The sequence below is a fragment of the Ascaphus truei genome, chromosome 9 (genome assembly GCF_040206685.1).
Source record: "Ascaphus truei isolate aAscTru1 chromosome 9, aAscTru1.hap1, whole genome shotgun sequence".
In the NCBI taxonomy this organism is placed as follows: Eukaryota; Metazoa; Chordata; class Amphibia; order Anura; family Ascaphidae; genus Ascaphus; species Ascaphus truei.
The window spans coordinates 13,183,937-13,210,966 of record NC_134491.1 but is presented as its reverse complement, the minus strand read 5'-3'; the positions used below and the strand labels follow the sequence as shown (position 1 = coordinate 13,210,966).

The window sequence follows — 27,030 nt, the reverse complement described above, 5'->3', positions numbered from 1 at the left end:
ACATGACCCGCAGTGTTTTCCCGGCGGTGACTTCCGATGCATCGGTTTGGTCAAGCGCCCTAGACCGCTCCTAGGTACCCTTGGGTCCCGCGGGCATCCCTAATGGTTTCCCTGCAGTGTTCAGGGAAACCACCGCTTTATACTACAATGTTTACAATGCCCTACGGGGTACAGATTTACAAAAGGGAGAAAATACTTCTCGTGTTTGTTTTCTTTTTTTCTATCAATCCAATTCATATCACGGTCATTAGTTCACTTCTTCAATGGGTGAATGTCCCATTAATTACTACACGGCCAGAGAACGCAAAGAGGTTATTAGAGCACTGTGCACACCAACACATTTTGTCAAAGATTACAGGATAGACCGACGTTTACACCCGCCCCCGCCCCCCCCAAAAAATAAACGCAACTGGTTGGCCAAGTCCAACATGGCGACACGTGCAAAGGTGCACAGTAATAATCCACTTTACTTATATTACAGGCGTTTCATGGAACGGAGACCTGTAGCAGGTTAAGGTCTCTGCCATCATATCCAATAAGTTTAAATTGTGTTGGAACACACAATGCTCATTTAACGACTAATAATAATTTAAAAAAAAGTGTATACAATGCATCGCTTTAGTACTACAAGTAGCTTAAATGACACGTTTTGCATCTTTACTTCATGCAAATAAAGAAATGTAAGGGCGTCTTAAGTTGATTTTGGAACAGAACAAAAACGGAGAATCAAAAATAAAATGTCGCAACAAGGTGACAATTATTGGCCATGGGATAGGATCAAGTGGGACACTGCATATGTACAATATATATTGTGGGTTTGGTGTCATTAAACATTGACCGCCCCTCAAATGAGCACGCAGTGTGACCCCTAATTCTATCAGCATGCGAATTCGTCATCGATGCCTACTCCTAGCGAACTCACACCTGAATGGGATCCAAATGATAAAATGCACCATGCAATATTCATGTGTGAAAATGGTCTTCTCTCCAAACACACACACACACAAGGCTCTGTCACAGATTCATCACATTCTCTCTGTATTATGGTGTCCACTAGGTCTCTGGAATTATGTAATGTATACTGAAGTAACAGAAATGGCACACAGAATACAACAGCTAGTCCTGTTCAGTTAGGGTATTCGGTATTCACCGACACCAAAATAGTTTGCGTTTTAAAAAGAAAAGGTTTCTATAAACCCCTTCCCTGGCTGAGAGGGTCTGAAACGCATTGCAAAGTGTAGTGGGTAAAAAGAAATTGGTGACATCCTGATGTTAGAGGTGCAAAAAAAAAAAAAAAAATAAGGGGAATGCTCAAAATAGGATAGAAATATTTGTAATGTCTAACTGGTATTACAAGGAAAAGGTGAGCTTTTAGGTGGTTATTCATTCAACTGCAATAGTGCTGATCAATGGGAATTTCCGTGCGATAGTGCCCAGATCGCACAATCGCCGTTCCATACAATCCTTAGCAGGCTATTAATGGATCACTCCTTTAGGAAAACTTATTGTTTATGTTGGTTCTTCTAGAGCAGACTCCGTTCTTCCCTACAACTACAAAATAATGTTTGAATAATACACCTTGTTCTTGCAGTGACAGTTTTTGTGGTGCTTGTATTTATGTGCAAGGTAACTAGCACACGCTCAGCTACAGGACTTGTGGGTGTCGGTCCTCCCAAGAGCTTTGTATCAAAGTCATGAAAAGAGCATTTAGACACACAGACAATGTTTTTTCCTCTTGCGCCTGCATCAAAATGTAAGAAGTGTCTAAAAGCGATTTCTAAAGAAGCCAATGACATTAGTAATTGATTTGAAGTGAAAGTTTAGTACGTTTTTATTTTCATCCTGTCCTGAGATATTCACATTTGTGAGATGCTTGTTCACATTTAACCATTTGGCTAGCGGTAGCCTTTACAAAGAACAAGTAATCAAGTGCCAATAGAAATTTTCACTGTTGGTTCTGATAATGTCACGGATGAGATTTTATAAGGTTTGCTGCCATGGAAACTCTGTCCTCAAGGGCCACCAACAGGTCAGGTTTTATGAATATCCTTGCTTAAGCACAGGTCGAAGACTGAGCCACTGATTGAGCCACCTGTGCTGAAGCAGGGATATCCATAAACTATGGCCTGTTGGTGGCACTTGTGGACCAAATTTAATACGCCTGCTCTAAATATAAAAATATTTTTTAAAGGCGCTCAACACTTATATTAAACATATAGCTGACATTAGTTCAAATGGTTCTAGGTGGAACTGCTCCATAAATCACGAGTCTTAGGCCGTGCGTTTAGTGCCCGCGACGGGCGACTGCGCCGCCGCCCAAAAACAAATACATTGCTGCGTGCACTTATAGTAAGCGCCACGGAGCGGCGTCGCGGACTTTGGAAGCCGGGAATATTTGATTTTTCAAGGGCTGTCGCCTCATGTGACAGCCCCTGAACAAATCAAATGCCCGTAAGCACGCGCCGCGCCAAGTGAAATATAACTTTCGCTAGCGGCAACGTCACCCGTCCCGTCACCGGTCGCAGGCATTACACGCGTGGCCTTACACTTCAGGCTGATCCTTAATAATACATTGGTCAAGGCTTAGATTTTTTTTTATTTTATTATTGTTATATTTATTTTTTAGACTTTTGTTGTTAAACAGAACGGGGGAAGTAATGGAATCAGACGCAGAATTTGATACGTCCCAATATAATAGGAGCAAATGGTTGCTCACCACGGTCCACATTTACCAAGAGGTGCTATGCCATAAGGCGGGGGTTCTCAATTACAGTCCTCAAGTATCCCCCCCCACGCCCAAATAGTCAGGGTTTCAGGATATCCTTGCTTCAGCACAGTTGGCTCAATCAGTTCTTTCTTCAGCACAGGTAGCTCAGTCTTTGACATCCAGCTGAGCTGATTCAGTGATATCCTTAAAACCTGACCTGTTGGGGGGGGGGGTATTGAGAACCCCTGCCATACGACATCTTTGGCCCGTTCACGTGAAGAAACTCAATTCCATCAGCTTTCATTTTATGGCAAACAGGGCCTTTCAGGCTCTTGAGACAGAAGTCTCTTGCAGCAATGTTCTAAATGGAAGATCTGTACCTGCATGAAACGGATGATTTGTGCGGACTGTATTATTCCTATTCCCAGCGGCAGATTCTGGGGCATTATCCTGAGAGATAGATGGGAATCGACAGCGTAATGTTTGGAAGTCCTAAGAATGTCAGAACTGCTCGCTAACCCCTTCCCTGCCAAGAACAAAAATATAGAAAAACCACAACACACGTGGCTGTGAAATTGATCAACAATTGGTCATTGTAACATTAACAAGAAATTCATAACTATCACCCTCTTACTTTAGTTGAAGGTGCATTCACTCTTTAAATAAAACCTCCCGAATGGGCTTATTGTAAAAACAAGAACAATTGGTTTGGTGCCTCGGGTGCTGGGAAGGTCACAGTGTGTGGCACGCTCACGTGGCACCCAAAGGGTTAAAATAAAAATATTTTATTTGTAAATGATTGCAGGCAGTACAAAATATCCCCAAAAGTTACCCCCCTATTTAAAAAAAATAATATCCCTTCTGTATTGCTCATCTGATTTTTTATTTTATTTTTTTTAGCCAATGAGCAACTTGAATGGATGAGACGGGGAGAGTCATTAACCCCTCTACTGCGGAGAGGGACAGAAAGGCATTATAAACGCAATATGTTGCTGCTTCACCTAGCAGTGCAGGGGTTAAGATGACAAACTTTTTTTTGATAAAGTACATAATTACTTAATAAAAAAATAAATAAATAAAAAAAAAAAAAACAGTTCTAAAACGTGAGAAACTATTTTGTAACTATTACCACCTAAAAGTGAATGCAGCTATTTTTTTTTTTTTTTTTAAACAAAACATATGACTAAGACTTCATTATCTAATTCAGGGGTGGCCAACTCCAGTTCGAGGGCTACCAAACTGGTCAGGTTTTTAGGATACCCCATCTTACCCACCTATGTTGAAACAGGGACTGATTGAGCCACCTGTGCTGAAGCAGGGAAATCCTTAAAACCTGACCTGTTGCTGGCCACTCCTGATCTAATTCAACTCATGTAAGAAACCTTTTGCAAATATTGCAAGCAAACAGAAATCGCGGGTGCCCTGGTAACCTCAGTCATTATATTGATACTTACCTGTCATCTGACACCACAGCTATAAATCTAAGTGTGATTTGAGAAACTTTAGGCTTCTGCCATGATCTGTGTTGAAAATGGCAGACACTTTTTTTTTTTTTTTTTTTTTTGATTCAGCATGTGGATTTTCTTAAAACAACTAGCAGTTTGCTCAACTCCCTGCAAAACCTTTGGAAGTATGATATTGTCTCCAACACAACTGCACGGTACTGATAACAGAATCTGATTCTCCGTCATTTGGCACCAGCATGCAAAAACACACACACACACACACACACACACACACACACACACACACACACACACACAACCTTGCCTCTCTCAGAACAAACTTTCACAGCTACACAGAGCCTGTACCATCAGTTACATCGCACACAAAAACCCTTCAGTGTAAGTAAGCTCTTCCCACTTGCAATCCATGACATAACTCTTATATGTCTTATACCTAAACTTTGTTTTTCACAGTACCTCTTTGGTATTAATACAGAAAAAGTTATGTTCTCTCTCGCTGTGCAGTCCCACAGACTCATGTAGTGAGAAAGTTTCTCAGTCTCATTTTTACATCCTTAATATACTCTGCTTCCCTAATAGTCTTTATCGGAAGCCTTCCCCTCTCCTGTTCTATTACGTCGTGGGTACAGAAAGCCGAAAATAAAGAGTCCTAGTTTAAATGAGTGATTACAGCAGTCAAAGTACTGATACAGTGTGATATTTCATTAATTGAATCAGTTCAAGCTAAAGAGCGTCTTCTAGCAGTTTCTCAGTACTGATTCCATGTATTCTGTTAGAATGTCCTTTGGTTGTTTTTATGGTTTAATTTTTTACCATCTAAAAATCCATTTGAATAGTTTGTCTTCTGATAAACAAAAAGTATATCTCTAGACTCTATACACATAAGGCAAATGGTAACAATGTTTAGCAATCAGGTAGCATTTCTCATAACAAAAGCTTCTCATTGGTCACTTCTGGTTGGTGGGACAATTGGGTGTGAATGTGCGGACGTTAGGGAGGGTGATGTGTTGAGCTTTATAGATGCAGGTAACATTATTGTAAACGCTGTTGTGGGTGCAGTGGGATATACAGCACGCCCCAGCGAGGGAAGTGGGCATTGTTTTCTAATCAGCCGGGTTTGGGAAGGGGGAGGGATAACTGTGCTATTTCCCCCACAGGCGGGTGCAATAACATTGGCTTCATGTATCACTTGGGACAAAATTAGCAAAAACTTTATCAAATACTAAATAAAATTAACATTGCGTCACAGCACAACCAAGCCGAAACTAATAAAAAAAATAAATTAAAAAAATTACTATTTCATACCCTGCGGCAGGTAAAACCTTTTTCTTTTTTACCACCTCTGTGTGGTGTGTAGACCATTAACATCTTATACTATACACAGGGCTCCCTGTGTATTACAGTGATGTTTATACAGGTGGCTGAAAGCATTCCAGCCCGATATACTGTGGGTCATTCCTCTGATACAGGGGGTCAAGATAAAATTATTGGTGACCACAACCATTATCTGTGGGAGCTAATTAGGGGGCGCATGGAAGAACAAAAATAGAGGTGACTAATCACTGCATTAGAAAAGGGCAAAGGATTATTTGATGGTAAATGGTTCATATCGAATTTTATTATTGGGGAGAATCTTAAATTAATGTCATAAAGGGAAGAGACTAAAAAAGGGGCGAGTACAACCCACTGGCAACATGGTATCCTCCACCCAAAGAGGTGTAGTGGGGACTGTGTAAAACAAACCAAATGTGTCGTAAAGGCCAGAAGTCCGGTCACTTCTGTCCATGTGGTTATGACAGGGACCGGTCTGACATATTAAGGCATTTGAACCAAGCTTGGTCAAATCATGCACATCCCTACACAAACCTTGCAACCATGGTTCCTGACCTGATGTACTGGCTTATTTTCCCCCAATATATAGATATATTTATATATATATATATTTATGTTATATATTTAGTTTTTTTTTAAATTTATGTTCATCTCTAACGAAGTGCTGTGCTTTGAACTGCGGAGTACTTCAAACAGTGTCTGTTCCTGAATCCACAGAGCCTCCTGGCTTCTGCAAGAAGTCTCCCTGCCATCTTCTGTGCTTGGAAGAGCTCCTGGGAAGATACTTGGACCAGTCATAGGCTGCGGGAGAGCTGGCACTCTGGTGCCCATTGGCATAGCAATGTCTTCTCCTGAAGAGATGGCTACTGCGGGTTCTTCAGGATCCGCCCGTGCCTGAAGTCGTACACATGCCGGCACAGGAAAACCAGATCTGGATCCGTGCTGTCTGGGACCCTACGGTGCACAGGGGTGCAATACTCTTCAGACGGGGGGACGATCAACGCTTTCCTGCTCGGGCAGCCCTCCCAGCGGCGCTTTACCAAGGCACAAAATCTACAAGAGAGATCACAAGATGGGGGTCACTTTTTAATGTCTCCTCTTTCTAGAAAGAAGCAGAGGATAAGAAAATGGTGTGTTGTGCACTTAAGCACCTTCTGTAAAGCTTTAGCATCTCTATTGGTTCTAGAGAAGTGTAGATATCTTTAAAAATATATACTTATATTTCAAAGGACACAAATAAGTATTAAGTTCAGTTAAGTAATTGGATATTTAGAAGAGAAGCCAATAACCTAAATAAAAACGGTTTAATGTATTGTTTTTCTGCCCGTTCTAAAGAGGGCAGTCCAATATAGCGGTCTAAAAATGATATAGATATAGATATACATTATTGTAACTTGGTGTAATCACTTCCTTGGAAAGCTTCCATCACACTTACAGTAACTGCACGCGTTATTTCTGTCTTGCAAAAAATAAAATGTTTAGCTTTTATTTTGGGAACCTTGAATTCAACCACTTTAGCCAATTGTGTTTTATCTGAATCACGAGTGCTTCATATTGACTTTACAAACAGATCACAACTTTGAAGACTGAAATAGTCTGATCACCAAAAGGAGATTAGATAGCAGAAACTCTGCAATGCTTGTGTTTGCCATGGAAATGTTACAAAGTTGACAATGTTATTTAACCCCTTAGCTGCCAGAGTAACCAGAAACAGATTGCTTGATCACTAAAAGGGTTACATTATTTTGCTTGCTTTTGTCCTAGGGGGGGGCAGTGCTCTTTAAAAAAGGTGCAATTCCACAGAGTCGGAAGATTGAATTTCTTAGGGGTCTCTGAATGGAGTGTGTGTCAATCAAGTGTTTTCTTTCCCCTTATCCGTGTCTTTATCAGATTACCAGTATAGATAACAGATGGGGGTGGGGGGCACTTGCAGGTGGTGGCAGGTGGTGGCCTGGGTGGCAATTGCCCCCTGGGCTGGTCATATTTCAAATATTTTGCACAGGTAGCAGAGGAGAGAAGCAGGGTCTGTGTGCCGTTCAATGCAGATTCCAGCCATTGCATATATATCTTTATTATATAGTGCCCGCAATGTATTCAGTGCTTCACAGTGTGTGTGTGTATCTATCGATCGAGATAGATATATATACACACACACACCATAATACGTGTGAGCGCAAGTATACACACACACACACACACACACAGTTTTGTTTGTGTAAAAGTGGATATAAAGGTTGGCGCTCTAGATCCTAAAATGGAAGAGTTAAAATGAGTACCCAGTAAATCAGAAATGAGGTATGTGTATGCATATGCAAGTAATGCACCAAAAGAACGAATAAAAATAAAAAAAGTATATAATATATACAAATATATAAACAATGCGTGAATAAAAAATATAAAAATAACAAAAAGGGAGCTAAAATGCAATACATCCAGAAATAAGGGATATATGATAAAAAGGGATACAATCGGTTATAGGGAACAAAGCAATCCAAATGATCCTTTTATAATTTTGAGAGCAATAACTTAAAATAAAAGCAAAAAGGTCACATGTAATCCAAATAAGGTAGCTGGGAATAAGTGGTGCCCCAGTATAAGTAGAATGTACACCAGCCTTAGTGGGTGTGCCGTCGTCGGTTCTATAAGCGCAGCCTTAGTGGGTGTGCCGTCGCCGGTTCTATAAGCGCAGCCTTAGTGGGTGTGCCGTCGCCGGTTCTATAAGCGCAGCCTTAGTGGGTGTGCCGTCGCCGGTTCTATAAGCGCAGCCTTAGTGGGTGTGCCGTCGCCGGTTCTAGAAGCGCAGCCTTAGTGGGTGTGCCGTCGCCGGTTCTATAAGCGCAGCCTTAGTGGGTGTGCCGTCGCCGGTTCTATAAGCGCAGCCTTAGTGGGTGTGCCGTCGCCGGTTCTATAAGCGCAGCCTTAGTGGGTGTGCCGTCGCCGGTTCTATAAGCGCAGCCTTAGTGGGTGTGCCGTCGCCGGTACTATAAGCGCAGCCTTAGTGGGTGTGCCGTCGCCGGTTCTATAAGCGCAGCCTTAGTGGGTGTGCCGTCGCCGGTACTATAAGCGCAGCCTTAGTGGGTGTGCCGTCGCCGGTTCTATAAGCGCAGCCTTAGTGGGTGTGCCGTCGCCGGTACTATAAGCGCAGCCTTAGTGGGTGTGCCGTCGCCGGTACTATAAGCGCAGCCTTAGTGGGTGTGCCGTCGCCGGTACTATAAGCGCAGCCTTAGTGGGTGTGCCGTCGCCGGTACTTTAAGACAGTCCTCTGCTCACAGACTGACGCAAGAACTTTCTAAATGACAGAAGCTCAAACAAAGTGCAACCCGCAGTGCGACTATTAAACAAGTTTATCAAGTATAAAATACAATAAAACCACACTCACAAGGTACATGAATTATAAAGGCGTATCTGTGCTTGATAACTGCACTTCTGTTCTCTGTGGTGCCGGCTAACAGCCTATCAAAGCTTTTTAATGATATACATAGCAGAGAACTTGCACTCCTGGACATTCACACATTAAACAAACAAACAAAAAAATTATATATGAAGAAAATGTTTAACATTTTTAAATATTACATAAATTAAAAAAAATTTACTACCCATTTTTTTAATAATCATTTATACTATAGATCGGTTATTCAGGGTCCTTCATGTTTCCGTATACTCCATTTATCTGTTTCAAGTAGGGAATTTCTAAGGTTATTAATTTGTTAGACCACTGTCACTGACTCTTAACATAATATAGTAGAAATGTTAAGTGTTTATATTTTGCATTGTCGTCCCACACCCTCCGGGTTTCCACCACTGGTATACTCCATCAGATCTGCTCATTGGTCCCTGTGCAAAACCTGTTTATTTATTTTTATACATATTTGTTCTATTGAATATTGCCAAATAAAAACTGGCACAGAATTTGCATACATTTAAGTCTAATGTTCACCCTTCTCATCTGCTTACTTTCAACATGTTGTCCATATATGATTATTGTTTTTGGTTTGGGCACACCAGCCTCGAGCGCTTTCATTCAGATCCACGCTCCTCATAAGTGAGGGGTGTGTACGCATGTACCCAATCGCTCACAAGTAGGAGGAGCCTGCACGCTCTACTTAAACTTCCCTGAGAATTGTCGTAGCTACTCCCTTGATGAAGCGACACTTTTTAGTTATGAAACACGTTGGAGAAAGGATGGCGTTCTGTCCCGTTGACCACCCGCAGAAGGACCAGAGTAGCAAGGAGTAACGTCACCGGGGGAGTCCCCCCAGCCGGCACCACAGAGAACAGAAGTGCAGTTATCAAACAAACATACTGTATGTCTTTACAAGTCATGTACCTTGCGAGTGCAGTTTTATACTTTATAAACTTGTTTAATAGTGTGCTCTGTGGGTGTTGAGTTTATTTGTGCTTCTGTCTTTTAGAAATTAGATAGATCCATCTCCCAGTGTTTTTCAACAGGGGTTCCTTATGCATCCCTAAAGGGTTTCCCTGCAAATTTCAGGTCATTTGAATGTTGTACCAAATACAGTAGAATTTACAATGCATCTGATCTCAGGCACACTATTAGAGAGAACAAATAGAAAAAATAAATAAGTGCGCACTAAAATATATACTTAATACAAAGTGTTAATTATGATGTCAATTTAAATCAAAAAAACACACCCAACCATGTGGAAAAGGTAAACAAATAAATACCAATGTAGATGAGCGTCTGCTGCTGTGTAAAGGGTAGCCCAAGACCCTAGAATCTAGTAACAAAAAAACAAACAAAGCGCACAACACTCATCGTGAAAAATGTAATAAACTATGTTTATATATACAGGCATACCCCGCTTTAAGGACACTCATTTGTCACTGAAGAAGCTCCTTTGCTGGAGGGAAACGCGCGTTGGACGCGCAATGTTGTCAGTCTCCTACTTGGAGCTGTTTTAATGTAGTGTCTGCAGTCTCCTGGCTTTAACTTTGCAGACCCTAGCAGTTAGTCGTTCATTTATTTATTTCCACAGTTTGTGTGGCTGCTTTCCTTGCATTCTATGTGAGGTGCTTTCACAGTTATCTCTGTGCTATTCACCCCAGCACTGCTGTGTCTGGCGGGTGTATGTTGCAGAGTCTGTGACATCATTACACTGTACGTGCTAGCTTTATTATCCAGGCACCTGTACCTTAACACACTAAGCCTTTATTGTAGTGTGCAGTGCTGGTCCATCTAGAAAGGAAGCGTAATTAATTATTTGGCCACTCACTTGTGAACAACTATATACTCTCACTACTGGGTCTCATCGTTGCTCCAGAGGGGTTAACACCCTGACTCCTAGCATCCTTTGTCTTTTGTATCCCACCAATATTAAGTGGACATCTGGGACAGCACGACACAATAATTAAAGACATGGATGCCAGATAATTCTGATTTAATATATTTTTAATTCACATTACACATTACTTTGGTAATATATGTTTTAAGGAATTTAGTAAAAGTTAATTTTTACACTAGTTTGGTGTGCATATAAGTGAATTCTTTTAGGGTGCACATTCATTTTTGTGTTTCCCTTCCCCCTTTTCTGACTCACTTTAAGTACACTCACGAGTAAGTACATGTCGCCCAATAGGCAAACGGCAGCTCGCGGATGCGCCTGTCAGCACGTCCTGAACAGCAATACTGGCTCCCTACCTGTACCGAAGCTGTGCGCAGGCGGGGAGACTATAGAGCCTGTTACAAATGCGTTATTTACATCAGTTATGCACGTATATGATGATTGCAGTACAGTACATGCATCGATAAAGTGAAGCACTACCTTTTCCCCACTTAAGTACATTTTCGCTTTACATACATGCTCCGGTCCCATTGCGTACGTTAATGCGGGGTATGCCTGTAAGGTGTTTCAAGGTTATGCGTACATCAAGGTAGATTAATCAAGCATAGAGCCACAGAGTGGCAGTTACCAGCGTCTGCAACCAGGAACCATCAGAGCTTCACTCTCCTTTCCACCTACAGGTAGGTGAAATGCCAGATAATTGATGACTCTGCCACAGCGTCAATGCGCTTAGTGGATCCTGGGAAGCGGTTGTCCTTTGCTCGCAAGTAGTACACAGGTTCCTCTGCAGACCTCACTGTGTTTCCCAATCAGTCAGGCAGCGTGACGGCGTGGTCCCGCGGGCCCTTCTGTGACGTCAGAGCGCCCGCTCTGCTTTGAGTAACAGTATCTCTCCTACGCGGCGTTTCGTAGCTCAACAGGCCACTTCTTCAGGGAATCTATTCCGCCGCGTAGGAGAGATACCATTCAACCTATATATTTTTATTATTCATATTCCAAGGTGTATTTTATTGTTGTCAAACGGTTTGCTGAACACCGAGTTGATTTCCTCTTCTGCGCATGTGCCGCGCTGTTGCCTGCCTCTGTGGTTGCTAAGTGAGGTCTGAATCATTACTGGCAGACGCTGTTACTCAAAGCAGAGCGGGCGCTCTGACGTCACAGAAGGGCCCGCGGGACCACACCGTCACGCTGCCTGACTGATCGGGAAACACAGTGAGGTCTGCAGAGGAACCTGTGTACTACTTGCGAGCAAAGGACAACCGCTTCCCAGGATCCACTAAGCGTATTGACGCTATTTACAGGACATTGAGACTGTGGCAGAGTCATCAATTATCTGGCATTTCACCTACCTGTAGGTGGAAAGGAGAGTGAAGCTCTGGTGGTTCCTGGTTGCAGACGCTGGTAACTGCCACTCTGTGGCTCTATGCGTGATTAATCTACCTTGATGTACGCATAACCTTGAAACACCTTATATATAAACATAGTTTATTACATTTTTCACGATGAGTGTTGTGCGCTTTGTTTGTTTTTTTGACACTATTAAGAGAGTTGGGGTTCCTTAAATGCATCTGATCTCAGACGCGCTATGAGAGAGGGTTGGGGTTCCTCAGAATGTCACAATGTAATTATAGGGTTCCAGTAACCAAAAACAAAAGTGTTGAAAACCACCGATACATATATAGTGCATGGACGGTGTGTCCCTGTATGATAAATATAGATACATAAAGAAAAAACCAGCGCAAGAGTTCACACAATGACATTTTTAGTAGGACATATAGACAGAGATTATTAATAAAAATTGTATCAACGAAACATAATAAATGTATATATATTTATGGTACAAAAAGCACATAAACAGTGCTAAATAGAACAATCCTGCATAAAAGGGTAACAATGTTGCATTAGAATGGATACTGTGTTACCAGGTGTTTCCCATGTAGGTCATGAGCTGCTCTTTGAGGAGACTGCCTGGTTAAGGGGCAGAGTAGAGAATGTCTGTACTCTCACAAGTGTGAAACAGGGTAAACTGAAAACCTATAACTCTGGTTCCGTGGGTACCCGAGGGTTGGGAGTTGGCAAGGATGTAGACACTGCTCCGGCATGACTGCGTGGCAATTTCCAGCCCTCTCCCCTCAACCGAACGGAGTAGGGTTAAGTGTGAAAAAGTGTGTGTGTCCCATGTATTTCAAATGGTAGCGGAGGTCCCATTGAATCCTATGGCGGTGCCGGTCCATGCATTTCCTATGGAGGCGCCGGCCCTATTGATTTTAATGGAGGGAAGTCGCGTGGAAAAACCGGCTAAGTCAGAATGAACAGAAACCTGGAACCCATAACTCCGGTTCTGTTCAACCTAGAGGGCTGAGATTCGTTCACCATGTAGTCCTAGTTCCGGCAGGATTGCATGGCAAATAGCGACCCTCTCGGGGCAACAGAACGGAGACAGGGTAATGGTAAAGTTTAGGTTTCTGCCATTGACTTGCATGGCAGAAAAAAGCCACTTTTGTAATGTGCTTTTAAACTGTATGTTTGTATCTCCGGTTCTGGGGGGCGTGTAAGTCTGATATTTGGCCACTGTGGCAAGGGTCCTCCGGCATGAGGACCTGGCAAATTTCAGCACGCTCAGACCCACAGAACAGATTATTTTAATATGTGTAGATATTAAAGAAAGTATTGTATTTTGGGTCTGGTATAAAAGCCCAGAGCCCATATGGTATGTTAATGCTCAGGGGGGAGACAAGTGGTCTACAATAAACCCCCTGATCAAAGGCTCCCCCACCCTGCTTGTGCATGCTAGCACAAAGGAAAGCAGGATGTGGGTACTTTATGATAAGTGTTGTGTTTCACACCTGAAGACAAAAGTTTTCCTGTCCCAAGCAGACTTTCAGATGCCGGTCTTGTGGGAGGGGGGCTAGGGAAATGAGCCCCTGATTAGAATAAGGCCCACCCAGTGGGCAGGTATTACTTTGCCTCTCAGGTGAGGTGGCAAGGAGGGATTGGGTGCAGATAATTGTCCTCCAATGACTTGCACACAATGCCAGGGTATATGTGTGAAACTCCATATAAAAGGAGTGTAAGCTCTATGCCCAGTGTCTTTATTTGAACCTGTATGGCTGAATGAATTGCCAATCCTGTACCTGATTGCTTCATTGTCCAACCCTTAAGTGTCCATTTCTTGTCTGTTATTTGTATCATCTTGTGTGTTCTCCTTCTTTAAGGAATAAACTATATTTATTATATCTAAGTCGTGTTCAATTCAACCCAGATATTTGGTGTATATTATACCCTGTCACAAGCTACCGTGACAGTGGTGCTGTGCTGTGTGCATGTAGGGTGTATGTAATAGGAACATGCATGCTGTGTACACCTGATATATGTATATGATGCGTGTATCTGGTGTGTGCATCTATGGGCATAAGGTGAATGTATCTGGTGTGCATTCGTCTGTGTATTGTGTGCGGGCTGCTAGATTCTTGAGACAGGTGATCGGGTTTGCCCCCTGGCCAGCCAGCCCTTGAGCACTTGCTGCTGATCACACAAGGACATCAGACAAAAAGAAGCAGCCAGAGGAAATGAAACCACTCCTAGGTCTCGCTATAAAATACATTAAACATACTTATAGGTGTCACCTTGTTATACCCAAACTTACCAATTACCCAGATGAGACCCGTTAAACTGGAATTAGTTCCATTTGTGCCTAGGAGGGATGCCTCCTTTAAAGCTGTTTCTTTTTTTTTTCTTCATTCAGTATATGCATCAATACACCGAGTGACTAGCCAAGTTGCTGATCGATCCGTTCTCCTGTAATCGATCGCTGAAATTCAGCTCGGGGTTCACTAAATGCACCCTGGGTCCTCTTCTGCTGCACTGACAGGCAAAGTTCTGTGAGGAAGATCATGTGACCAGGCTGCACTAGATTTAATTGGTTCACTGCTAGAGAGGGCAGGGCTCAAAAAGGTGATGCAGTTTCAGAAGGAGAAGGGGGTGTGACATTGTATATGGTTACTATAGGAACAAAAATGCCTGTTACATTTGAATACATAAAAAAATATGTCTTTACTTTTTTTTTTTTTTTTTTTTTTAAATGCTACAAGTATTTTCTCATAGTACAGAACTGACTAAAAAAAAATACGCATGTAGGATATTGCTTGAACTGCAGCTTTAAAGGATAATGTGGTAGTGAAGAACGGTGTCACAACAGCGCCACCTACCTGCAGTACTCTGCAAAGGTCAGCACATAGCACTTCTCCTCAATGCAGGCAATACTGTTCTCATCTTGATGGCGCGATGCGAAGATCTCATTCTGCAGAGGGCACAAGGGGTTAATGCAGCAATGTGTTCGTGAAAAACAACAAGATTCACGGTGCCTAATTTCGGAGATCCTAAGCCTGCTTAACATTCTCTCCCCTGCTACATATTGCTGCACAAGCCTCTGACAAGGGTTAAAAACAAATGATTGATTGATATATGATCTATGTATATATGGTATAAAAGATGTATATATATATAACAGTGCACTGCATTTATAGATGAATTCACTAAAGTGCAGCACATCACCTGTTAAAGCAGCAATTTCCCCAAATATTAAGTTCTTATTAAAAAAAAGTGATTACCTGAACTTTAAATAGTAGAATCTGCAGTATTTGCAATTTTGTGATGATTTCGGACACAACAAAAGAAGAAATATGGACACGGGCCTCTGATAGAGCACTATTCTCTCTTTACAGCTCAATAAAAATATTGATGTCAAATATTTGCAGCTTAATTTGGTAAGTTAAACGGATCTCACGTTAAATGGCATTTAAATATATGGCAGACAAAGTTGACAAGCTGCAAAGCCTGCGAGTGCTGCTGGGTGGAAACGCACATTTACTAGCGGGTCTATATATGGCAAAGAAAGTTTTTCCATCTGTCACTCACCTGGTGCATGCTGGGATTGCGCCCCCCCTGAGTGTGCTCCGGTCTGTAATACCAGAAAAGACTCATCATCAGCTCACCTGGCAAAAGAAATACAAACTATTACTATATTATTCCTAAACAGATCTACCATCACACACAGCGCCATACATAATGAGGCTCTAACCCAGAGAGCTAGCAATCTAAGTCACTCACATTGGGCAGTGCCCGGATTTGGACATAATTACGACGACACAATGTTTCAAAGTGTCTGTAACAGGGACTTCTCTGTTAAAGCAACTTGCCTCTAATCCAGCAGTGTGCTGGTTAATTGCTGGTGTGAAATCCATCAACTCCACCTGCCTAATCACAGCTCTGTCAGAAAAAGCCTGCTCTGAGACACAGGAAAAGGATTCCTTAGTCTCACAATTGGGGGCTGAACCAAGGAAGGACAGACAGATTTTTCCTTAGTCCACATTGAACTGACCAGAGGAACAGATGTCTTGAGCTGCAGAAGGACTGAACTGTATGCTGATAACAAGACAAGGAGACCAGACCTCTAAACCTGGACAGACATTGCCTTGGCACACAAGGATGCTGACCCAGGAGAGCAGAGAAGCCTTCCCCTACAGCTACAGGAGACAGATAAGACTTTCTTTTGGGACTCCTATATATGTATAAATGTGTATATATATTTGGGGCTGGTAATTAGCTTAGCTAACCACCCAGTTAGAGAGGGCTGGTCTACATGTGTAGATATTCTCCAAAGTGGAGTAGGTTTTCTTTCGCTTCATCTAAATATTTAGCTGTGTTAAAGGGACAGGTGCAATAAAGCCTAATTTTAGTTTCACTTTAAACTGTCTCTATTGCGTACCTCTGAACACGTTTCTTACAGTATTGTAGAAAGCAATTTGTCCCTTCTTTTAACACGACCACTTCTATTTAATGCCTTCTTTTATTATTCCCTAATTATCTGTAACTGTTAGAATTAGGGATATAATTATCTTTAAAGTTCTATTAATGGACTTTAACTTTATGAAATTTCCTATTCCGAAAAAATAATTTGCCATTAGAGGGTAAAATGGAATTACATTATAAAAAGGTGTTCAACAGTCACAGGCTTGGATAAATAATAAATGTATAAATAATACAACAGTCAGACCATGTGTTTGCATCTTTTAACATCAAATACAATTCTAGTTAAAATACACACCCATTGCATGTTCTTGGGCACTGAAGACAGTACGCTCACAATAATTCATATATTTGTAATTGTAAGTTCAAAAATGCTTATTCATTCAGTTGTGGGACTCGCTTTTCTTCATTAATAAAGAACGGAATTAAATGCGTTTGTAACCATTTTAGGCAAAGTTATTCAGCACCTGGGTATTGCAAATCATGCATGCGTCACTTAATAGTATTGGTAACCAATTATCTTAAAACAAATGCAATACGGGGGTACAAGAAATGAAAATAAACAGCACCAAATTTTTCAAAGGGAAAAAGAAAAGAAAAATTCTTGTGCTCTCCAGCACGGCTACACAAACTTTCCCCATTGTGCCCCCCCCCCCCCCCCCCTCCTTACCTGGTATTCGGCATCATTTGCCATGGCAATGCATCGTCGAAGACAAGGTAAGGGATGTTGCAGAGGCCTCGCACGAGCCCCCGGCAACTGCTGCGCCCCCCCTGAAATATCGCGGTGGTTACAAAGGCCCTGCGCTTTTCCGAAGGTATTTAAATGAAATGCCGGGGATCGTGCGAGGCCTCTGTAACTTTACTTACCTCAACTTTCCAGCGACGCAGGGTCACATGACATCGCATGACAGAGGAGAAGGTGTGAGAGCAGGCAGGGGGGCGCAGGGAGAAGAGTTTGCGCACACCCCTGCTCTACAGGATTCCTGAAAATTATTTAACCCGGCAATGTGCTGCAGGTCCCTCTGACAGCGGAGAGTACAACAGCCAAAATACGCTGGTTTTAGACAAGGCCAAAACCAAATCAATAAGGGGCTGGGGATTTATTTTTGCGTACCAGTCTTGGGCTCTTCCCAGAGTGCCGAGATTTTTGCCACGTAGGGCAGGGAATTTTTCTTGGGACCGGATTTTAGAAGAACGGTGTCTCTAACCCTGATGATCTCCCCATTTCTCTCCACCGCCTGGTAGCTCCTGCGGAGTGCTGGCTCCGGTTCATTCTGTGCGGAGACAAAAAAAAAAAAAAAAAGATGCATTAGTAAACAAAAAAAAATTTTTTTTTTAAATTAAAATTGGAGGATACAACGGCTTCACCCTTTCAGCGGTCCCCAAAGCCGAGTCACGCTACCAGCAGTTCTCAGTGCACCGACAAAGAGACCTCCCCAAAAGTTTGTGCATTATGTCAACACTATTAAATGTCCCCATTATATAGCCAGAGGGAGGAGCCCGAATGTACACTTACCACCACATAGACTACCTTCTCACAAGCGGTCCCCAGGGGCGTCCAGCCGTTGGTAGCTCTCCTCCTGCTGATGCGCTGCTGTTTTGGATGGCTGTGGTTTTTGCTGGTCTTGCCGTGGGCTGCATGGAGACAGCCTGTTGTGTTCCGTACACCAGATTTGGAGCCGCTGGGGGGTTTGGAGCTCTGAGGGCATTCCCGAGCCGTCTTCAGCATAACCAAAGTGTGAGTTTCCGCGTTGGCGGTTTGCAGGTAAGGGACAGGCTCGGCAGCAGGCGGGACACTTGGGGCTGGGCATCCTGAGAGTGGGTGAGCAGGAGACACAGGGTGCCCTGCTGTGGGGATCGCTAAGCTGAGCTGGTCTAGAGATTTGTACCCTTCTGGGAAAAAAAAAAAAGGAGAAACAGCCATATTAATATTATATCGTTAGCAAAAAAAGAAAGGCTTAATCCTTCCATCTTTGCGGAAACAAGCAGGTAAAAAAACACCAGCACGAATTACTCAGACTTGTGTGGATAAGCGATGCTTTGCGAACACGATCCTTATATTTTAATTCTGAACATTGCATTCATATATCAGTTTCTTGTTTCCTTATCCATATAAAAAAAAACACAACTCACCGCCCTCCCCGAGAAGCTGCCATTAAGTCAGGAGTCATTCAGCACTCAGTGATCAATAATAAACGTATTGTGTACCATATGTAACGGTAAACTCGTCAACTTCCTGGGTGCACAGGAGAATGACCTTATAGTGGTCAGACCTAAATATAAGACAGAATCCTGCGATCACTTGCGCTAGTGATCGTTAGAAACGCCGATCCTCCGGGTGGCTCTACTCCAGAAAAACTGCCACAACGAGGATGATGGGGTGGACAAAAATATTACATACTTAGGAGCCAGTGTTTTGTCCCGGGGCGCTCTGGCCACCCCTCTCCGCCGGTGGTGATGTTATGTGGGACACCCTCACAACCCCCTGTCTCACACAGACACCCTTCCCCCTCCTCCCCAGCCACTGTGTGCACGGAGGAGGGCAGAGTACTGGAGTCTCCGACTAGCTTCGCCCTCAGTCCTCACGCATCTCTTGTTGCTCTCCGCCACCCCTCCCATTAAGCGGCGTGGCAGTGACTGACGGGTCAGCACGGCGCACAGCACCGGCGCCAGGGGACATTAAGCACCAGGGATTTTTCCATCAGTGGTAAGATGTATGCTATATAAAAGTTAGCCAGTCCCATTTTCTATACCTAAACTTTCCTATTTTTTTTTTCTTCGATAACACATTTCTCTCTCTTTCCTTCCCCCCCTCCCCCAACAGGTCATGTTTTCAAGATATCCTTGCTTCAGCCCAGGTGGCTCAGCCCCTGCTTCAGCCCAGGTGGCTCAGCCCCTGCTTCAGCCCAGGTGGCTCAGCCCCTGCTTCAGCCCAGGTGGCTCAGCCCCTGCTTCAGCCCAGGTGGCTCAGCCCCTGCTTCAGCCCAGGTGGCTCAGCCCCTGCTTCAGCCCAGGTGGCTCAGCCCCTGCTTCAGCCCAGGTGGCTCAGCCCCTGCTTCAGCCCAGGTGGCTCAGACTTTGGCTGAGCTGGGATTTCCGGAAAACCTGACTTCTTGGGGGAGCTGGAGGACTGGAGTTTAGCATCCCTACCTTGACGTGTTGTAAACCCACCAACCGCTCCATGAAGAAATACTTCCTCACATTTCCCCGGAGTCTCAACCTCCAGGTCAAAGCATAAACTTGTTCTAGCACTTCTCTCTCTGAAACAAACAGTATTTTCTGTGATATTTGTATATTTAGCAGTAGGCTTCTGACCATTAGAAGAACAAAGCAATGCTGGTCTCGGGTAACGACGTGGTTCAGATACATTAAAACAGGAGAAAATTACATGGTCAGATTTCTCACTTTATTTCGTCATCAATAAATCTTCTCATTAACTTCCCCTCATTCTAATCACTACTCACTACAGTGGCTAGATACTGCTCAGATGATATTCTTAGAACAAATTAGTTCTGGCTTTTTTTTTTTTTTTTTTTTTTAATAAAACTACCAAATGTCCTGGTTGATCTGGAACAATCACAGTTTGCACAGACCTGCAGAAAGCACAATCAGGCCAGGAATAACTAGACCAGTGATAGGCAAAATATTTCAAAGGCCGCTTGTGCAGGCCTCACAAAATAAATAAATAAATAATATGCACACGCAGCCGCGCTGTTGAAGACTGCCCAGATCCTCTTCTTACACTGGAAACTGGTGATTAGCACAGGGGTCTAGGGGGCAGTATAGTATGCATCAGCGCACTCATTAAGCAGATGAGGGAGTGGGGAGAAGCTGTGATCCATAAAAGCAACATCTCTGCTCCCTCTGCACTGGGGAGATAGGAGGGCTGCTTTGGTGCCGGGGGAAGACAGGGTGTAGCCCGCATGAGTGCAGCCCCCAATGCCCACTAATGAACTAGAACAGTGTTTTTCAGCAGGGGTTTTATTCACCCTGGGATGCCGTGGGAGATTCAAAAGGGCACAGTGGGAGGCGGGCAAGTTGCAAAGGGAGGGGTACTTTCCACGATCTGGATTGGTTGCATTATGCAGTAGGCGCTAACCCCTGTCCGTGAGTGCGTAGCTCTGTCCCGTGAGTAATCCCTCTGCTGCCCCAACCTGCAAACCGTCGGACATATAACCAGAGTAGCAGATCCAAACTGCGAGACAAGTAAAATCCTGATTGTAAGCGACAGTCTCATTATAATAGTCCTACTGTGACACAGCTATAACAAGAGGATAAACCCTGGGATCATTCATTCAAATGTAAGCGTCTCTTTCCTTGCAGCAATCAGGAAAATTAGCTACTTTGTCAGTGCAGGGATGAGCAAAGAGCTCTGACAATAGCACAGTGTGCGGAGCTGTATTGTTCAATGGGAGCAGCCACTGTAAGTCCTGTATAGCCCAGGGGTGCTCAATTCAAGTCCTCAAGTTCCCCCCCCTCCCCCCCACCAAAAGGTCAGGTTTTTAGGCTATCCCTGCATCAGCACAGGCAGCTCAATAAGTCCTTGCTTCAGCACAGACTGGAGTAGTTCCCCCCCCCCCCCCTGCCGCTCCCCCCCCCCCTACCAGAAGCAGATACAAGTTTCACTAATGTTAGTATCTCGCTCCCTAAGCATGTCCTGTGCTTAAAGAAATAGAACAAAACATTGGGAGGGGAGGAGCACCATTTAATATAATGAAAATCAAAAACTATTTTAAAAAAAGTGCAGATTGCTGCGTCTAAGGTCTAATAGAGCGGATTTCATTGATGGGTTAACTTTTTACTGACAGAGCATGATACATGTCATTTTGGCAGTTAGAGAGGTTATAAATATTGGTAAGCGATATAAGACCAAGTGCATGTATTTTTAAAACATTTGAAAGGCTTTTTACAATGGAATGGTTATTTGCTCAGATTTATGCCGAAGACCCAATTAGGAAAGACAGCTGGGTGAGAAACATTGGTCAGATCACAGAGCTGTTCGAAAAACACCCTGAACTCCAGCTTGCTTTTCCAGGCTAAACCTCAAAAAAAATTAAAAAAAATTAAAAAAATTAAATGAGGTTATTAACATACTTTATTTGCAGCTTATTAGATACATCACCAGTTCGCTTTGGTCCTACGTGAGACTTCACGTGATGTATACAAGTCACAAAACCCTTCCAAAGTTTCAGGGGCATTTTCCAAAGAAGGACTGGGAAGTCCTTCCTGGAGCAATATATTTCAGTGCGGTGTGGATTGTGAAAGGCTTCTTCGCTGGGTCTGTCAGGGCAGTGTATGAATGTGTAGGTGTGAGTGGCACGCTGCAGATAAACGATGCAGTAAGAGACAAGGAGGATAAAACCTCCATTCATTGCTTGTGCATTAACATGGAAGCTCAGAGGAATATATGAAAATCGTGCTCCTAAAGTATATCCGACCAGCAGAAAAATAGTAGGAAATTAATCCCTTTGGTGTCAGAGAGGTGTGCAACGCAAAGAAATACATGGTTTGACATCCATTTCTCCCGCAATAATAAGGCTGCGCTTATAGTGCCGGCGACGCGACGTCGCTTCAAAACAAATGCATTGAATCTGTAGCATGCACTTATAGTATGCGCGACGAAGAGACATGAATCTTTGTAGTCAGTAGAATTTGATTTTTGTAGAGACTGTCTCCTCATGTGACAGGCTGTAACCAATCAGATAGCTTCTGATGCAGGGAGAGGGGGAATGTGTCGGTTTGTGAGTGCAGAGAGAGGGGGGGGGGGTGATTGTGTGTGTGTGTGTGTGAGAGGGGGGATAGTGTGAGTGAGGGGGGGATAGTGTGAGTGAGGGGGGATTGTTGTGAGTGAGGGGGTTGTGATTGTGTGAGTGTGTGTGAGTGTGAGTGTGTGTGAGTGTGAGTGCGTGTGTGATTGTGTCTATTTGTGTGGGATTGTGAGTGTGTGATTGTGTGAATGTGTGTTTGTGTGTTTGTGTGTGGGAGGGGGGATTGTGTGTGTGTGTGTGTGTGTGTGTGTGTGAGATTGAGTTGAGTTATTGAGTTATTGAGTTATTGAGTTATTGAGTGTGTGAGTGTGTGAGTGTGTGAGTGTGTGAGTGTGTGAGTGTGTGAGTGTGTGAGTGTGTGAGTGTGTGAGTGTGTGTGCGCGCGGGGATTATGTGTGTGGGGGGGATTGTGTGTGTGTGTGGGGGGGATTGTGTGTGTGTGGGGGGGGGGGGATTGTGTGTGTGTGTGTGTGTGGGGGGGGGATTGTGTGTGTGTGGGGGGGGGATTGTGTGTGTGTGGGGGAGGATTGTGTGTGTGTGTGTGGGGGGGGGGATTATGTGTGTGTGTGTGTGTGGGGGGGGGTTATGTGTGTGTGTGTGTGTGGGGGGGGGAGTGTTGTGTGTGTGGGGGGGGGGAGTGTGTGTGTGTGGGGGGGGGGGAGTGTGTGTGTGTGGGGGGGGAGTGTGTGTGTGTGGGGGGGGGGGATTGTGTGTGTGTGGGGGGGGGGGGATTGTGTGTGTGTGTGGGGGGGGGGAGTGTGTGTGTGTGTGTGTGTGTGTGTGTGTGTGTGTGTGTGTGTGTGTGTGTGTGTGTGTGTGTGTGTGTGTGTGTGTGTGTGTGGGGGGGGGGGGTGTGTGTGGGGTGGGGGGTGTGTGTGTGGGGAGGGGGGGAGTGTGTGTGTGTGGGGGGGGGGGGGGGGGGAGTGTGTGTGTGGGGGGGGAGTGTGTGGGATTGTGTGAGTGTGTGTGATTGTGAGATCAGGGCCGCCAACAGAAATCATGGGGCCCAGGACAAATGAAAGGAACTGCGGGGGGTGGCAGGGGCCCGGCTGCAGGTCACAGCAGTTGCTGCCGGCCCTGCCCCGCTGAGGCACCTCTCAGTCCCACAATGGCCTGCTCGTGTGCGCGCCGGGCCTCGCTCTCACGCCGGCGTGGCGGAAGCCTAGCCCAGCTGACTTCCGCCGCTGCCGAGAGACCCGGCACCGGGGTGCAGCGTTTTATATTATTGGGGTTGTATTTTTATATGTATTGGGGGGTTAAGTAAAAGTTGTATGCTAAAAAAAAAAAATTCCGTGGTAGGTGCGCTATGGGTTGGGGGGGGGAGGGGGGGCCTGTTCCTTTCATTTGTCCTGGGCCCCATGATTTCTGTTGGCGGCTCTGAGTGAGTGTGAGTGTGTGTGAACAACTTTAAAATAGTAAATCCTCCCGTAATTTAAAGTAAAAGTACTGTAAATTCAGCATACAAACAGAAATTACAATCCTCTCCATTTCTGCCTTCCCCCTTGCTCTTGTCCCCGCCCCTCTGCCTTCTGTCACTCCTCTTGTAGCTAGAGACGTCTCCAAACGCAAATTACAACTTTCGCTTGGACTACGGAGACAGGAGACGTCATCCGTAGCCGGCACTGTAAGCGCAGCCTAAGACATTATTGGAGGAGCGTGACCAGAAAGATGCAAGGGAAAGGTACAAATCCCCAAATAAACTGTTACAAGTGGGTCTTTCTCCAGCTTGGCCGGCAAATGGGGTTACAGAAGCCAGCCACGTTGCTCGCCATTATTTGTATGCACCCGAGTGCCCTGGGACGTAGCCACATGTTGAGGATCGGCACTCCAGGGGCCCCCGTGACATAGTAGCGACGTCATGGGCTTTCTGCCCGGAAGAGGAGGGCTCGCCCAACCTCGCTGGCACTTAAAGGGTGCAGAGATATCTCCTTGCCTTTTCCAACTACGTTGTTTTTTCGTAAAAGGCCATTAACTCCTTACCTGCCAGTGAAGCAAGCAACGCATTGCATGCCGCTGCCTAACCTGGTAACTACACAGCGTGTGCTACTTTCTATAACCCCTTAACTTTAAGGACCCTGCATCAGTAGTGGTGCTACCCGCTCCCACTTTTTCGAAAGATAATTTTAAGGTCTTCTGACACACACCATGTACTGTATGTGTGGAAAGAGAGGAGAATGTATAGCAAGTGTGGCAACTCCAGTCCTCAAGAGCCACCAACAGGTCAAGTTTTCAGGATATCCCAGCTTCAGCGCAGGTGGCTCAGTCTTTGACTGAGACACCTGTGCTGAAGCAGTGATATCCTGAAAACCTGACCTGTTGGTGGCCCTGGAGGACTGGAGCTGGCCGCCCCTGATGTAAAGAAACAGGAATCTGTAGGACACATTGCATTATGAGCACCCTGCTTAGACCTATGGTGGGTGTGAAACTAGTCGCACCTAAATCACTGTGGTATCCGTCCTCACCACTAAATCTCAAATGTGCTTGTTTATGGAGGTATATAAAGGGGCATTTCGTCTCGCCTTTATGGCAATGCAATTACCTAAGCTGCCAATCGCAGAGCAGGCGTCCCAGGGCATGCAGCCACATGGCGGCCTATGTCAAGAGGAAATGGTGGGGCATCCCAACTAGTTGTTGTAGCCCAAGGAAGCGTACCAACAATTATTAAATGGCACAAAGAGTGGATTTTAAAAAAAAAATGAAATAAAAATGAATGCAGTAAATATCTAATACTAATTATAATTATCTAATACTACATAACTAATTTTTTAAACAGGCTTTTGAACGAAATGTTGTTTTAATATCCATAGCTGCAACGATTTATCAAAGATCAATTTATCTTTATCTCCTTTCAGCAGTAATATGTGACAAACACCACAATACAGCAGTACCATCCTATGCTGCTTAAAAGGAGCCGTTTCTCATAAAAATGACCTACCTTTAAAAGGTGAGCTACAATTTATGCCCATTAAAAGCAGATTCATACACTTTTTTTTTACCTAGATGATTTTTATGTTGTTGTAAAAGGCCCAAAGCCTGCCGTAGAGTGGTCACATGGCAACTCCTACTGCTCATTTGCGCTTGATCCACCCCAGCAGGAAGCACACAGCTGTTTTCCATGCAGGTTACAAAAGGGTCATATCAGAGATGTTGTCTAATCCTGAGTTTACCAAAGATGATTTGAAATCCAATGATTCCACTAAGTGAGGGGTGCTTGGCAGCCATATTAATTTAGGTTTTATGTTCATTTTTTATAAAACTACAGTCGTCGTCCCTCCCCCCTGCCGATTGAGACGGGTGATAACAGAAACCTTATTGAATAGCATGGAGAAGGCAGCTTTATACAATAAATATGCAGGCGGAACATGCAGCCTGTAAAAGAATGCAATTCATAGAACACACGGTACAGAGACATTCAGAAGTATCAAGGACACCAAGAAAATGACATTTTCTTTTAGGTGACATTACTGTTATTGGCCAAGTTTCTATTAAGTAAAATGCCGATGTGACACTCAGCTTAAAAAAGGTACAGACGCACGTTGGATAGCAGTATTCTACAGAATTGCAATACATTAAAGCAGCAATGCTCCCTACCCCCACCCAATAAGAGTTTAATTCATTATGTTAGTATCCTGCGCCCTGCTTTTTTGTTATAGTTTTAAAAACAATGATTTTCTTAAAAACTCTGGTTTCTGAGGCCAACATAGTGACCTTTAGGCTGAACTGGGCTCTGGGGAGAGCTCCACCCGGACACCTCGTTTATCTAACGTGTCTGTCTCCTGAGCAGAGCATCACATTTAAAATCTAACAGTAGTTTTGGAATGGGCAAGCAGAGAGTAAATAGCCACCAGCTCAGACTGCTGTTTTAATGTGATCACATGGCGATCAGTGTGGACTGCTGCTTTAACAAAAGCTGAAAGTAAACACTGAAAAAAATATTCCCTTTCTTCAAATGCTGCCCGTTTGTTTACAAGGAAAACATTTCATGCAATGACACACACAAAAGATCTGGCACCGTTGCCAAAGTACACTTAAAGGAGGGACCTGCAAGGTTTGCAAGGCTCTGCACCAGGTGCAGCAAACTCCAGCCCTCCACCCGACTTGTTCGTAGCTCTTTTCAGGGTATCCCTGCTTCAGCACAGGTGGCTCTTTCAAAGATTGCACCGCATTTGCTGAAGCAGGGATATCCTGAAAACCTGACCTGTTGGTAGCTCTTGAGGACTAGAGTTGGCCAACCTTGCTCTGTTCACTATACATCCATACATTAAGAATTCTTTATTGTCTTGTAAAAGGCATCACAACCTGCAACGTACCTCCACAACTGACACAGCGACTAGAACTTTGAAGTACAAACTACACCATTACCAAAGCAAAGTAGTAAGGAGAGCACGAAATATCAACTAGTCAGAGTGTGTCAAGTACATACCTGCAGTGAAAGGCTTCTTGTATGGATAGCAATGACGTCCTTTGTGCATATTATTGACCCTGCCAAGAGGCAGCCTCATTACCCCACAAAGGCTGTCCATATTTGTCCCAGGGTCTTCTCCAAAATACCGGGATTTGCACCATGGCAGATGCTGAAATGTTCCACTGGAAGGTAAGGAGCTCTGTGAAATCAAGAGTTCCTCACAGGTCATTGGCGGAGAAAA

General features: G+C 44.1%; 1 protein-coding gene across 1 annotated transcript in view; it reads right to left on the bottom strand.

The window, feature by feature from the left end:
* Positions 1-392: 392 nt before the first annotated feature.
* Positions 393-27,030, bottom strand: part of BAHD1 (bromo adjacent homology domain containing 1) — a 44,775-nt gene continuing 18,137 nt past the window's right edge. Inside the window, 6 exon segments of the mRNA XM_075613404.1 lie at positions 393-6,558; positions 15,017-15,108; positions 15,726-15,802; positions 17,731-17,890; positions 18,133-18,509; positions 26,808-27,030. Of these exon segments, the coding sequence (XP_075469519.1) occupies positions 6,369-6,558; positions 15,017-15,108; positions 15,726-15,802; positions 17,731-17,890; positions 18,133-18,509; positions 26,808-27,030 (1,119 nt within the window). The 3' untranslated portion in view covers positions 393-6,368.